We start from the raw sequence: 15,372 nt of genomic DNA, 5'->3' as shown, positions 1-15,372 counted from the left end.
AGCCTCAGCAATCAGACAACAAAAGGAAATTAAAGGCATCCAAATCGGCAAAGAAGAAGTCAAATTATCACTCTTCGCAGATGATATGATACTATATGTGGAAAACCCAAAAGACTCCACTCCAAAACTGCTAGAACTTATACAGGAATTCAGTAAAGTGTCAGGATATAAAATCAATGCACAGAAATCAGTTGCATTTCTCTACACCAACAGCAAGACAGAAGAAAGAGAAATTAAGGAGTCAATCCCATTTACAATTGCACCCAAAACCATAAGATACCTAGGAATAAACCTAACCAAAGAGACACAGAATCTATACTCAGAAAACTATAAAGTACTCATGAAAGAAATTGAGGAAGACACAACGAAATGGAAAAATGTTCCATGCTCCTGGATTGGAAGAATAAATATTGTGAAAATGTCTATGCTACCTAAAGCAATCTACACATTTAATGCAATTCCTATCAAAGTACCATCCATCTTTTTCAAAGAAATGGAACAAATAATGCTAAAATTTATATGGAACCAGAAAAGACCTCGAATAGCCAAAGGGATATTGAAAAAGAAAGCCAACGTTGGTGGCATCACAATTCCGGACTTCAAGCTCTATTACAAAGCTGTCGTCATCAAGACAGCATGGTACTGGCACAAAAACAGACACATAGATCAATGGAACAGAATAGAGAGCCCAGAAATAGACCCTCAACTCTATGGTCAACTAATCTTCGACAAAGCAGGAAAGAATGTCCAATGGCAAAAAGACAGCCTCTTCAATAAATGGTGCTGGGAAAATTGGACAGCCACATGCAGAAAAATGAAATTGGACCATTTCCTTACACCACACACAAAAATAGACTCAAAATGGATGAAGGACCTCAATGTGCGAAAGGAATCCATCAAAATCCTTGAGGAGAACACAGGCAGCAACCTCTTTGACCTCAACCGCAGCAACATCTTCCTAGGAACAACGCAAAAGGCAAGGGAAGCAAGGGCAAAAATGAACTATTGGGATTTCATCAAGATCAAAAGCTTTTGCACAGCAAAGGAAACGGTTAACAAAATCAAAAGACAACTGACAGAATGGGAGAAGATATTTGCAAATGACATATCAGATAAAGGACTAGTGTCCAGAATCTATAAAGAACTTAGCAAACTCAACACCCAAAGAACAAATAATCCAATCAAGAAATGGGCAGAGGACATGAACAGACATTTCTGCAAAGAAGACATCCAGATGGCCAACAGACACATGAAAAAATGCTCCATATCACTCGGCATCAGGGAAATACAAATCAAAACCACAATGAGATATCACCTCACACCAGTCAGAATGGCTAAAATCAACAAGTCAGGAAATGACAGATGTTGGCGAGGATGCGGAGAAAGGGGAACCCTCCTACACTGTTGGTGGGAATGCAAGCTGGTGCAGCCACTCTGGAAAACAGCATGGAGGTTCCTCAAAATGTTGAAAATAGAACTGCCCTATGACCCAGCAATTGCACTATTGGGTATTTACCCTAAGGATACAAACGTAGTGATCCAAAGGGGCACGTGCACCCGAATGTTTATAGCAGCAATGTCCACAATAGCCAAACTATGGAAAGAACCTAGATGTCCATCAACAGATGAATGGATCAAGAAGATGTGGTATATATACACAATGGAATACTATGCAGCCATCAAAAGAAATGAAATCTTGCCATTTGCGACAACATTGATGGAACTAGAGCGTATCATGCTTAGCGAAATAAGTCAAGCAGAGAAAGACAACTATCATATGATCTCCTTGATATGAGGAAGTGGTGATGCAACATGGGGGCTTAAGTGGGTAGGAGAAGATAAAGGAAACAAGATGGGATTGGGAGGGAGACAAATCATAAGTGACTTTTAATCTCACAAAACAAACTGAGGGTTGCTGGGGGGAGGGGGTTTGGGAGAAGGGGGTGGGATTATGGACATTGGGGAGGGTATGTGCTTTGGTGAGTGCTGTGAAGTGTGTAAACCTGGTGATTCACAGACCTGTACCCCTGGGGATAGAGTATTATGCCTCCATCAGAAAGGATGAATACCCAACTTTTGTAGCAACATGGACGGGACTGGAAGAGATTATGCTGAGTGAAATAAGTCAAGCAGAGAGAGTCAATTATCATATGGTTTCACTTATTTGTGGAGCATAACAAATAGCATGGAGGACATGGGGACGTAAGAGTGGAGAAGGGAGTTGGGGGAAATTGGAAGGGGAGGTGAACCATGAGAGACTATGGACTCTGAAAAACAATCTGAGGGTTTTGAAGGGACGGGGGGTGGGAGGTTGGGGTACCAGGTGGTGGGTATTATAGAGGGCACGGATTGCATGGAGCACGGGGTGTGGTGCAAAAATAATGAATACTGTTATGCTGGAAATAAAAAAAAAATAAAAAATAAATTAAATATTAAAAAAAATAAATAAATAAATAAACTGTAAATGCTCTAAAAAAATAAAATCTATGCATAGGAGAAAGCCGAGGGGAAAAAAAGCCTCAAAATGTTAACAGCATGGCTGGGTGATCTCCTGATTCCCCTTTTTTCCTTCTTTCTAGTCTCCCGAAAGAAAATTCGAAACACATATATTACATATAATCAGGAGAAAATAAACTTTTTTTTAAACATCTGATCTTTGGATTAGACAAAGGCTCATGATTAAAAATTCAAAAGCAAGGGACCACAACTCAGGCTGTGGGGTAAACAGACTGGCTCCAGGCTCCTGGCCTTTCCAGGAGATCCAGCTTCACCACCAATGCTGGTTAAGTCCTAGTTGTTAGGAGACGTGGGCTACAGCCACCGTCAATTCCCGAGAGGTGAGGCCCAGCCATCCCCTATTTGCACACTGCTACTTACAACCTAGCAACAGGGACTGAGGGGGAACCCAATTCACATTTCAAAGTCGGTTTTGCAGAAGCTGCCATTTTATTTTCCTTTAAAATTAAAAAAAAAAAATTAAGATTTTATTTATTTAGTTGAGAGAGAGAGCACACATGCAAGAGAGAGTGAGTACATGAGCAGACGAAGGGGCAGAGGGAGAAGGAGAAGCAGGCTTCCTGCTGAGCAGGGAGCCAGAGAACACAGGGCTTGATCCCAGGACCCAGGGATCATGATCTGAACTGAAGGCAGGTGCTTCACCAACTGAGCCACCCCAGCACCCCTAAAATCAAAATTTTAAAAAAGAGTGGGAAACCAAGGTCACGAGACCTAAAAAAAAAAAAAAATCCGGGGCAATGCTTATTTATAAAAACTCAAAAAACAGCTTCCCCCTCTCTCTCTGTCTACTTGTGATCTCTGTCTGTCAGATAAATAAATAAAATCTTAAAAAAAAAAACTAAAAAACAAAAGAATACAAGAAAAACTCCCATCTTGAGCCATTTTTATGTTACATTTTATTAAGCACTGATTATGTATGAGGAGCTAAACCAAGCACTTTTGCACACACTGTAGTTCCACTCATACCAACCCTACGAAGTACACATTACTGTCCCTATCTAAGCCACGGAGGCTCAGAACTGTTAAGTGACGAGTCTGTCATCAGACCATAATTGATTAAATCTGGGACTCTCTCCACAGCACTACACTGCCGTGCCCGTTCCAGGAAAGATTCCAGTTAACACCAATAAACTAGTAAGAATTAAAACAAGAAGACTGAATTCAAAGAGGGGAAGGCTAGAGCCAGGAACACCAATTAGGAGCCTGTTAAACACAGGCCAGCCATGGTGACAATTAAAATAATAGTTATCATAAAGTGATGGATATTCTGTGGGTTATCGCATAAATGATGATGATAGAGCTTCTTTTAGAAAGTTCAAATTCATACTCATACCATAAAGATACTTTCCATTTCCGTTTTCCTTAAGTGGCCCTCTTAAGTGCCCAGAGACACTCTGAAAAGTTTTGTACTTTTCCTGCATGACACCCTGCTTTCGGAACTCCTGTCATCAGAGGGGGGGCTTACAAACAGGCAGCAAAATGTTTGGTGTCATTAGACCTAGTCAGAAACTCAAGGCCAAACATTATATGAGCCAAACCACGTTTGGCTCCATTCCCCACGGTGCGGAAACATGATGAGTCTAACAGAGAGAGAGTCACAGAGCCCAGGGTTCAAAGCCCGGTTCCAGACATGTCGCTTAGGAGGAGTTGATTTTTCTGCTCCTCAGCTTCCTTGTCTGCGAAATCTCTGTTTCATGGGCGGTCGTAAAGATGAAACATGACACCAAAAGTTCCGTGTCTGGGAGTGCGGGATCAATAAATTTAGTTCCTATTCTCTGGCACGTGCATGATCTTCCATTACCAGCCAAGAGACACTACGGAGAGCTTCCTCCAACTAAAAGCTATCTGCACAACACCGTGAAGAGAGGGCTTGCGAAACCGACCACAGTATCTGCTCTATGTTCATGCCGGAAGATGATACTACCCAACTTAAGGAAGACTTGACAACATTTACTGAGTTACACCCTATGCCCAGGTGCCCCGTCTTGTGTAATCCTTGTGAGGATTACGGGATCTAAGTGTGATTATCCGGATTTTACGATGTGTAAGCAGGTTGGAGAGCTCAAAGATCTGGCCCATGGCTACAGCAGTAGTGAGGAGCAGAGCCAAGATTCAAACACATGTCCCACCCACATCCCCCCACCTAAAAACAATGCGGCACATACATACAGAGGCCTACATGTGGCTGTTCAAAAAGATTGTTGTTTAAAGGGCACCTGGGTGGTTCAGAGAGCTAAGTGTCTGCCTTCAGCTCAGGTCATGACCCCACATCCTGGAATCAAGTCCCGCATCAGGCTCCCTGCTCGGTGGAGAGTCTACTTCTCCCTCTCCCCGTGCCTGCCGCCACTCTGCCTACTTGTGCTCTATCTCTCTGTCAAATAATAAATAAAACCTTTAAAAAAAAAAAAAAAAGGCTGTTTAAAGAGCATTGGGATAAAACACACACATGAGTGCACGTAAAACTGCAGAAATCTGAGTAAAAAGCAGGGATTGCACCAAGGCCGATGTCCTGGTTGTGATATTGTTATTAAAGTTAGGGATGAGGTCACCTTTGGTAGAACCAGGTAAAGAGTATACAGAAACCAACTGCATGTGAATCTACAATCATTTCAAAATGAAAATTTTAAAAACAGAGTGGCAGATCTATATATACTGTTATGATAAGAATATTCGATGAAAGGGGTGCCTGGGTGGCTCAGTGGGGTAAAGCCTCTGCCTTCGGCTCAGGTCATGATCCCAGGGTCCTGGGATCGAGCCCCGCATTGGGCTCTCTGCTCAGCGGGGAGCCTGCTTCCCTTCCTCTCTCTCTGCCTGCCTCTCTGCTTGCTTGTGATCTCTGTCTGTCAAATAAATAAATAAAATCTTTAAAAATAAATAAATACATAAATAACTTAAAAAAAGAATATTCGATGAAAAAAAGTTTATAGAACAGCATAGATCTGATCCTTCTACTTTCTCAAAGTCTGTATGTCTGCATAAATATGCACTGAAAGTGTCAAGGTATTAATAGTGAACATCTTTGACACGAGTTTATTGGTGACACCTATCCACCTCTTCCCACAGTTTTAAGTATTTTATAAATTCCTACAACGTGCAATTTTACTTTTATAGCTGAGGAGGGCGGGGAGGAGAACAAAATGCACAGGTATGCCCCACTTTTCAAAAGTTCACATTACGCCACTTTGTCTTATAAAAGACCTACAATAGCACCCGTTTTCGCTAACCAGGAGAAATCAGAAGAGGATTCGCACTTTCATGAGAAAAGGCACCCAGTCACACTCACAGACACACACAGTGATTCAGTGGTCCTCAGATGAGAAGGGGGTGGAGAGAGGGGCAAAAGAGAAGAATGGGGTTAGTAAAAGGTACACACCTCCAGTTATACAACAGGTCACAAGGAGGTAATGCCAACACAGAGAACACAGTAACACTGTAACAACCATATGTGGTGACAGGTGGCAGCTAGATTTACTATGACCACTTCGTAATACATATAGACATTGAATCACTATGTTGTCCACATGAAACTAATATAATATTGTGTGTCAACTACACGTCAATAAAAAAAAAAAAAAAAATTAAGTGAAAAGGGCATTCCGCCTTTGTCTGGCAGTGAGCCTTTACCCACCGAGCTCCTACACGGCATCCCAACCACACCTCTGAAATGCGAAGTCTTGGGAGTTTCTGTGCTTTATCTTGATTTATTTTGTTTATCTCTTAGCAAGATGATGTGTCCTAAAAGGTCAGAAAAGCCTCAAAAAGAGAAGTTGTTTTTGGATCTGAGAATGCTCAAAAATTTTCCCATACAAATCAATGGTAATTGCTTCTTTGCTTTATGCCATTTTGGTTAATAAAGATTTCATACGGAAGCTCTACTTTTGGATAGCGGGGGAAACCTGTATTTCCCATTTGAAATTACATCATTTTCAATGGGTCTAGACATAGCAGCAAGCACCCCACACGGCAGCCTTCACAGAGGCACACCTGTGACTAGAATTCACATCTCTGCACTGTGGCAACCACTCCAAGAATGTGAGTATCACGGCTATGGTTGTGAGGACCTATTTAGAAATTGTCCCTGCTCCCCTTCCCCCAGGGGATTTACAGGTAACAAAGCCCAGATACAAAGGTGGGTCAGGCCAGGTGGAGACATCCGATCAGTGGGGGGCATGCATACTGTCTCCCTGGTTACCAAGGAGTATGGGCCCTTTGGGAGCCCTTTTGGCGCCAATCCCAGTCAAGGTGTAATAGGTTGGTTCAAATGTCTACTAGGGAAAATTGTAACTCGATTGGTCGCCTAGCATCACTGTGGAGTTTCCTGTGTGTGTTAGAATCTTATTAGCCACCTGTGCGTGGCCAGGCCCGACCGCATGGCCTTTGCCCTTAAAAGCTAGTCTGTGAAACAGAGAAGGGTCGAGAAGGGTCGCCCTCTCTTGGAAGAGGTGCGGCCCCGAACGTTCGGTTCGATTCTTGATGCTTGGCACGAAATAAAGCTTTGCTTCACCTTCGCTTTGTATCAGTCTCGCTCCTTTAATCATGGACCCATTATTGGGGCATAACAGTTGTCTCAGTGTCAGGCTTAATGCCAACCCTGTGAACTTCGGCTGTTCTATTCAATCTACAATTAGTTCAGATCACATGCATCTCCAAAGGGTCCTACTATGTGGAAGAAAATGCATTTTAAAGGGCCTGTGCAACATTCAAATGTAGACCTTATAATGGAACAGCCAATATAACCATACCACGGGCATTTACTCACACACTCAAACACACACAATCAGAACAGTGGCAAGGACACAGATTTGGGGGGTGCCTGCGTGGCTCAGTCATTAAGCATCTGCCGTCAGCCCAGATCATGATCCCAGGGTCTCAGGATCGACCCGTGCTCAGCAGGGAGTCTGCTACTCCCTCTCTCACTCCCCCTGCTTGTGTTCCCTCTCTCGCTGTGTCTCTCTCTGTCAAACAGATAAATTAAATTAAATTAAAAAAAAAAAAAGAACAGATTTTGAAATCAGACTTAAGTGCAAGTTCTAAAAACCTGCCAAACCAGTAGACATGCTACCTCCGTGGCTAAGGACTAAAGGAGCACGCAGAACCTAAGGACTTTCAAAAGCTTGGGGCTTCTGAATCTTGCAAGACAAGAACCCCAGCCAACACTGTTAAGTGACAAGCCCTCAAAAATCAGGGGCCCCTAGCTGGCTCAGTCATTAAGCATCTGCCTTCAGCTAAGGTCAAGACCCCAGGGTCCTGGGATACAGCCCTGCATTAGGCTCCCTGCTCAGCAGAGAGCCTGCTTCTCCCTCTCTCTCTGCCTTCTTGAGTTCCCCCTCTCGCTGTCTCTCTGTCAAATAAATAAATAAAATCTTCAAAATAAATAAATAAATAAATAAAAGACCTCAAAAATCATTCTGAAAGTCTTTTAACTAGGACTGATGGTTAGGAAATTAATAAATGTTATGTGATAAATCTGGGTAGCATTTAAATGTTCAAGGCCTAACATAACAAGCAAAATATCAGCGATTATAAGGATGTCTGTCTGGTCTCTCTTGTCAACTGCCAACATTGTTTTCCTCAAGCAGTAGGAAATATCAATGGCGTTCCTAAGAACTCGGCTTTTAAAACTTGTTATTTTCAAAGCAAGAGGGGGAAAAAAGCCGTCTCAGTGTAATCCCAGCTCCACTCCATCAACCAAATGGCAGGGGAGGCAAATCTGAGATTCCAAAGGCAGAGACTTGCCTATGCTTCTAGTGCACCATGATTTAAACCAAATTACTTCAATTATTCTTACTGTGAACCAGAGCTCTGCAAAAGATAAGACGTCGGACATGAATCTTATGAATCAAGCAGTCTTAAATTAGACTTAACTTCTTACTTCTAGCTTATAACCAAAAATACCATGGGGGGAGAGGAGGCAGAGAGACCTTTAAGTAGTATGGGCCTCATTCAGACGATGGAAACTTATTGACTCATTATTAGTAATAGGGATACACTGTATAGAGAAACTAGAAACAGAGCAAGAAAATATTAAAAAATTAAAAACACAATACTAAAATTAACCAGAAAGGTAGAACATCAAGGAGGTGACCAGCAGGGGTCCTTAGAGTACAAGGCTGGGGGAAAAAAGGAGAAAAGACAGGTCAAAACATCAAGGTGTGGAAGTGACACGTGGCAGGGAGCAGCTGGACTAAAGAAACCAGGTTAGGGGCGGGGTGGGGGGCGTAAAAGGAAAGGCCTGCAGTAGACTGGCTCTGAGGCAAACCCTGGCTCTCTCACTTAAACCGCTTTTGTGACCCTATATAAGTTACTTGACTTGACCTGAACCTGAACCCTGACTTGACCTGAATAAGTTGACTTGACCTGAACCTGGATATTAACAGTGCCTCCTCCATGATCTGCTGCACAGATCCTTTCAGCGAATCCAGAGAGGGCCCTGAGCACAGGGCTTTGCGCATAGTATGTGTGCAGTAAATGCCAGCCATTACTATCAACAATTACTACATTTAAATCCTGGCCCTGCCTCAATGAGCTGTGTGACAATCGATAAGCTGCCCACCCTCGCTGCGCTTCAAAAACCCCACAAATACAGCAAGGACGATAGCGCCCTTCCCCACAGGGCTGTAAAGATGACAGGAGTTAACACACATCTTGCACGATCTCCTAACCGTCGCTGTCACCACTGCCGTTAACGTAGTGAGGAGGGGGCTGGAGAAGCCCCCAGAGCTGGGAGAGAACATCTTGTCCTGAGACTGGTAACTCCGTTAACATAGGCCATGCAGGGTTGTCCCAGGCTCCTCTCAGCTGCTAGGTCTTGTCCTCCCCCAGGAGTCTGGACCAATGGCACAGCAACTTCAAGCCAAGTGAACGCTTACCTGGAATTTCTGTGTCTGTGCTTTCAGGGGCACCTCTGTGACTTTTGCAAAGGCAGCACTGAGCTCTTCGATCTCAGAGTTAAGGTCTTCCACCTGGGTCAAAGTAAGAACAGCAGCCAAGTGTGCAACGGGACAACTCAAGTGCTCTTCCTACTGGACGGCGCAGTCTTCTGATCAAGGGCTTCATCATCAGGGAAGGCATGAATCGGAGAAGCAGGACTCCGACTCTGGTCACTCACTAGCTGTGGACTTCATAATCTCCTTGAGCCTCAATTCCCACAACCAGAAGACGAGGAGACTACTAATCACCCCACTCCAGCTTCAGTAGGGCCAAGTGCATGATGGGTACTGGTGCTCAAATCAGGCCTGGCTGAGAAGCAGCGTTACAGCACTGCTGCCCATAGAGAGGGGCCTGGCCACTCCAGAATCTCTCATCTCTGCTGACCTCCTCCTGTAACGCCGTCAGCGGTAACGCCCATGGCCACACGCTGGACTTGGCCAGCGCCCACGATGGCCCCTCCACAGTGCTACTCTACACTGAAGGTCTCCAACTTTAGCTGGGCCCTGAACTCCCACATTAAGCAACGGTAGGAATGGTAACTACTTTACTATGAGCCAAATCTCTGCCGCATCTGACAACCGGTGATTACCGAGACTCTCCCCTTTTATCTTCTCCGGCGCCCCGGTTTCCTGGTTCCCTTCATACTTGTGCAGTCATTCCTGTCTCCTCCGTAGCCTCCTCTCCCCGTGCCTGAAATTCTGATGTCCCCTGCGGCCCCATCCTCAGCCTTATTCTTCCCCTTCTATACATTCCCGAGACAAGCAGGCCCACTCGTAGAACTGTAACTCACACCCACAGCTAAAAATCCAGGGTTGGACAGGCCAGCCACAGAGGCTAATAAAGAAAAATCTCACTTCGGGTGTCTCAGACTCACCACATACCTCTTTTTCCTTTGACTTTAATGCCATGGTTAGACCCTGAATGGCTTTATCCCTCTTTAAACTATTTTTCTTTTCTGTAGCAATTTCTCTTTCCTTCTCTCTCAGGTCCTCCTGAAGTGCCTAAATTAGATTAGAAAAAGATTCACTAAGTTGATGCGTTCCAACCAAAATGCACTGTAAATATATCTGTAAGAGCACACTCAGACGCGGTTATTCTATCTTATTCCTGTCACCGTGTGATTAATGTTTCCGAGTAGAGCTGAACGCAGCGGCGGCAGCTCCCCGTGATGGTGCTAGCGCTCACGGCAACAGGGCTGGGGGAGAAGAAGGGGATCAGATCAGTTAAGACGGTGACAGCTGCTCCTGTGGGAAGGACTCCAATGCCTTCTGGAATTTGAATACAGTCACATCAGAGTCTTTGAAACCTTACCAGGTTATTTGGGGGAAATAACAGATCATTAATTTCATTCCTTAATGCTACAAAAGCTAGCACAGAATTTGGTTTGATGGAGACTGAACATACACATTCATAGTCTGAGTTCATTTCTAAAGATGATCAGGCTGCCTCCCTCCCGGCTGTTGTGAGGATCAAATGAGATAATGGACGGCAAGCTCTTTCCAAGCTGGCAGGCGCCGCATAAATATCGGCCGCTAGGACCGGGGGACACGGAACAGCGGCAGGTCTGGGTCCCTGCTTGAGCTGCTCTAAGTCACCTGATCTCGGGAAAGGGCCCTCGCCTTTCTGAGCCCCACAAGCCTCATCTGCGCAATGGGAATGTTGGCTTTACAGAATTCCTGTCGAGACCGAGAGGCCTTCTCTGAAGTCTGGAAGGCCTCAATGGCACCCGCTGGCATTCCCTAAGTGACAGCTATTGTCACACCGAACTACCTACTGCTCTCGGAATAAAGCATGAGGCAAGGGGAAATCTTCAATATGTTATTTTAAATTGCATCAACATACCTGGATCCTCTCTTCAAAGCGGTGTCTCTCCTGCTGGCGCTCCATTTGTGCAGCCTGAGAAAAGGCATTAATTGGCACCGGAAGGGACTCACAATCCAACAGCTTCCCCAGAACAATCAGAACGACCGTCTCATTTCCTGACTTCCCCACCGCTGCGGAAGTCACGGCAGTAAGTGTCCGCTCCTGTCTGGCTCGCACGGTGTCCCACCGAGTGAAGAGGAACGTAAAGACCAGGTAGCCATGTGAGCTGATCACCAGCCCCACAGACAGCGAACCATGGAGCCGCTGGACGCTGAAAAGGGCCAGCTGAAGGACAGGGCCTGCAGGGTTCAAGGGACGAGCAGGAGCCATGGGCTGATTACAGCCAAAAGCTAACCAGTGATGCTCCAGAAATCACTGCCGAGGCAGGGACAAAATAGACTGCTCCATAAAAAATCAAGACTTTCCCAAATACCCAGAACACCCACACTGGGAATCCAGCACGTGCACGGGCCCCTCCGGGTCCAGTGAGCGCTGGGAGGTCTCAGCTAAACCCACGGGCATGTGCAGGCCCAGGCCGCCCTCCTGCAGCTGCCGCGGAGGCTGCCTCATGTGGGGGGTGGGAGGTAGGGAGGACCTCTGGGAAGCTCTGGGGTCTGGTACTAACAACCCAGCAACTCCTCTGAGCGCATTTCCAAATTCCACAAGGGGACCATGACCAGGACCTCGCAGAGCGGCCAGAAGGATTAACTGCAGCGGCACACTGACCTGCTTCGCCAGCCGCCTGGCCCGACACAACGTAGTTCCCTTCCCCCCACAGTCTCTAAGCACGAAGTTACAACAGGTACTAAGCTTTATCCTGAGAAAACTTACAACAGGTACTAAGTTTTATCCTGAGAAAACACAAAGGATGAAAATAAAGTCCGGGGGCAACAAGTTAACACACAGTGAGACAGAGACAAGCAGGTACGGGCTGTTTTTTAACCAACCGTGTCTATACGTGAGGCTGGAAGGGGAAAACATGTCGGGGCCCTGACAAAGGAGTTCCTGCTCATTCCTCGGCTGCTGGGGAGCTAGTATTTGGAAGCAGCCGGTGTGACTCGCAGGGACCGAGGATGCATCCCCTCTGCCACAGCGGAGTCCGGGGTGCTAATTCAAGACCCCTCCACACCCCGCCGGCTCACCTCGGCTCCTCCCTCCTGGTCTCCCCTCGGAGCAACAGAGAGTCCTCGGAGCTCCCCAGATGACACCCTCTCATCAGGACACGCCATCTGAGATTTCTCCTCTTTAAGACACTGAATTAAAGCATCTTTGCTCTTCAAAGACAGCTTCAACTCCTCAATCAGTCTAAAAGTGAACAAAATTTAAATATTAATTCTAAGCTGTTCTCTTAGCTCAGTGGAGCAGGAGGAGGCAGGAAATGGGGCCAGACATCTTCAAAGTAGACATGACCAATGACTGAACAGAAACGGAATCACACTATGCAGGTCGGAGAGTAAGGGCCAGACTACCCGTGACATTAGGTGTCCCCTCGCCTCCAGCAGGGCCCCGGCGGTCCAGCCTCCGAGCTGCCGGACGACGGCCGGACCAAGCACCCCCCGTGCTCAGACTTTCAGCAGCCCCCACCACGGACGGCAGCTGACTACTAATTTTTTTTTACCAAGAATCCTTTCTGCAAAAGAAATGGGACCCTGAAGCCTGAACCAACATGACCGATAGAGCGGAACTATCCCAGGGAGTAGGCAAAACCCGAGAACCTCTCTCCCTGGCTTCTCAGGGCAACGTTTAAAATACACTGACTTTCAAGATAAAGGCCAAACTCGCGAGCAAGGCAGGTAAGGCCCTAGCTTTTCAGGCCTAGAAGATCAGAGGCCCCGTGGGCAGCTTCAGTTTCCTCTCTCGCAGGAGGCCACCACCCGCTCCCTTACCACCCGGGGCCTCGCTTCCAGATCTCTCCACATGCCAGGCTGTCTTGTGCCTCCAGACCTTTGGTCACACTTGTCTCCCCACCTAGAATGCCCTTCACCACTCCATCCCCACCACCTGCTAATACACACCCACGGCCCTGCACACCCCTGAAGCAGCTGTGCCAACCACACCCTGAGGCCCCCCCTCAGGTAGAGCTGAACACCTCCTTGGGGCCACCAAATTATGCCCCCGACCATGACCAAGTTATTTAACCCCTACACGTCTACATCTCCTCGGCTATAAAATGGAAATTACTTGCTCATGTGGATTAGAAATAAAACATCTAAAACGGCCCTCATACCTCCAGGCATACAGCACAACTCGACAAATGACAGTTGCTATAATTATTACCCTTTTTTAACATTCAACAATTAGCATTTTGTCAGAGAACCCTCCGAAGAGCCTTTCTGTAGCGAAGCCTCGAAAGCAACTTGAATGGCAGGAAGAACAAAGGCTTGACAGTCAGAGAGCTTCCCTGGCTCCCAGGGTGAAGGTCAAGAGTCAGCTATAGGTAGTTAAAGGCAGCTGGCAATACACTGGTGCTATGGTATGAATGCTCCTAGCCCCCCAAATTCAGATATGAAATCCTAACCCCCTCATGTGACAGGACTAAGAGGTGCGGCTTTGGGAGTCAAGGAGGTCACGTGGGTAGAACTTGGAAATGTGAGCAGTGCCTGAAAAATGAGGATCCAGAAAGATGCCTGACCCCCTCTACCGTGCAGGGATGCAGTGGGAAGTCTGCAGGCTGGAAGAAGGCTCTCACTGACCATGCAGCCACCCTGGTCTTCCAGCCTCCAGAACTGTAAGAAATAAATTTCTATTGGTTGTGAGCTGCCTAATCTCTGGTATCTTGTTATAGCATCGCAAACAGGCAAAGACAATTAGGCACAGAGGGTACCAGGGCAGCACCAGTGCGATGTCACCAAATCTGGGACAGAGGAGTAAGATTGCCCTCTAGGGGTTCTACTCTGAAATCATCACATAATCAACTGAAGAGGTAAAAGTCACTAACTGTATACTTGAAACGGATGTGCTGTATTGCAGGTAACTTATACTTTGACAAAAATGATTTGTGTTAGTTACCTTAAAGCAAGTTCCAGTAGGGATGGGAATGAGAGAGGCCAGCCTGTGGGGACTGTGGCCCAACTGGAGCATGGGGCCATCCACAGGAGTGGCCTCAGTCCTGCAAGACCACAGCCCAGGCCTGCCACCCCTTCCAGGTTTTTCAAAGAAGCTAGAAAGCCAAGCTTCTACATGAAACTAGATTTTTTTTTAAATAGTAGCAACTAATTCAAACTTTTTTTTTTTTTAAGATTTTATCTATTTATTTGAGAGAGAGAGAGAGAGCACAAGTGGGGAGAGGGGCAGAGGGAGAGGAAGAGGCAAACTCCCCGCCGAGTGGGGAGCCCGATGAGGGGCTCGATCCCAAGACCCTGGGATCATGACCTCAGCCAAAGGCAGACACTTAACCAACTGAGCCACGCTATCACCCTTAATCCAAACTTTTAAAAGCATTGTGTAGGCCAAATAAAACATATCGTTTGGCCACATCTGACCCACAGGGCTCCCCAGTGTTAGCTGCCTTAAGGATCCAGACTAGCTCTAAGGTCAGATCGCAGGAGATTGAGTAGTCAGAGCAAACAGCTTTCAGAATGGTGGAGGAAGCTCAGAAAGACATCAGCAGTGCCCATCAAGCAAGGGCCCCGCCCTACAACAGGCCAGTCTAGATGCCACATCTGGCCCCATCTCACCAGGGCATGCCCAAGGTCAGCTCACCTTCTGACCCCCATTTTGCTGGTAGGCAGCCCTGCCCAGTAGCTGGTCAACAAATCAATTTATAGCTCCTTTAATCTAGACTTAATTCATATACCCATGCGTCTTCTAGACTCACTCTTGGATGTCCATGAACCCTCAACCCAACATTTCCCAATAGAGCTTATCTTCCACAAAAAAACCCCCACACAAAAACCTCTGTTCTTTCCCCCTTTCGTTCCCCAAACTCAGCACACTGTACTGCCATCCTACAGTTGCTCATGCTCAAAACTTCAGTGAGGAGGTATCTCTGCAGCCTTTTTCCTCATCCCCAAACTCCTCGACGACCAAGCCCTTCAAGTCATCATGTCAATTCTACCTTCC

General features: G+C 46.2%; 1 protein-coding gene across 6 annotated transcripts in view; it reads right to left on the bottom strand.

Annotated features, from left to right (window-relative positions):
• Positions 1-15,372, bottom strand: part of CDK5RAP2 (CDK5 regulatory subunit associated protein 2) — a 176,877-nt gene that overhangs the window by 115,983 nt on the left and 45,522 nt on the right. For all 6 annotated transcript variants that reach the window (XM_032307032.1, XM_032307028.1, XM_032307030.1 and 3 more), the window contains 4 exons: positions 12,453-12,615; positions 11,290-11,343; positions 10,329-10,448; positions 9,387-9,479 (listed from right to left, as the gene is read on the bottom strand). In XM_032307032.1, coding sequence (XP_032162923.1) covers positions 9,387-9,479; positions 10,329-10,448; positions 11,290-11,343; positions 12,453-12,615 — 430 coding nt within the window. The remainder of the gene's footprint in view (positions 1-9,386; positions 9,480-10,328; positions 10,449-11,289; positions 11,344-12,452; positions 12,616-15,372) is intronic.

This window comes from Mustela erminea, chromosome 12, assembly GCF_009829155.1.
Source record: "Mustela erminea isolate mMusErm1 chromosome 12, mMusErm1.Pri, whole genome shotgun sequence".
NCBI lineage: Eukaryota > Metazoa > Chordata > Mammalia > Carnivora > Mustelidae > Mustela > Mustela erminea.
This window is presented reverse-complemented; position numbering and strand designations above follow the sequence as displayed.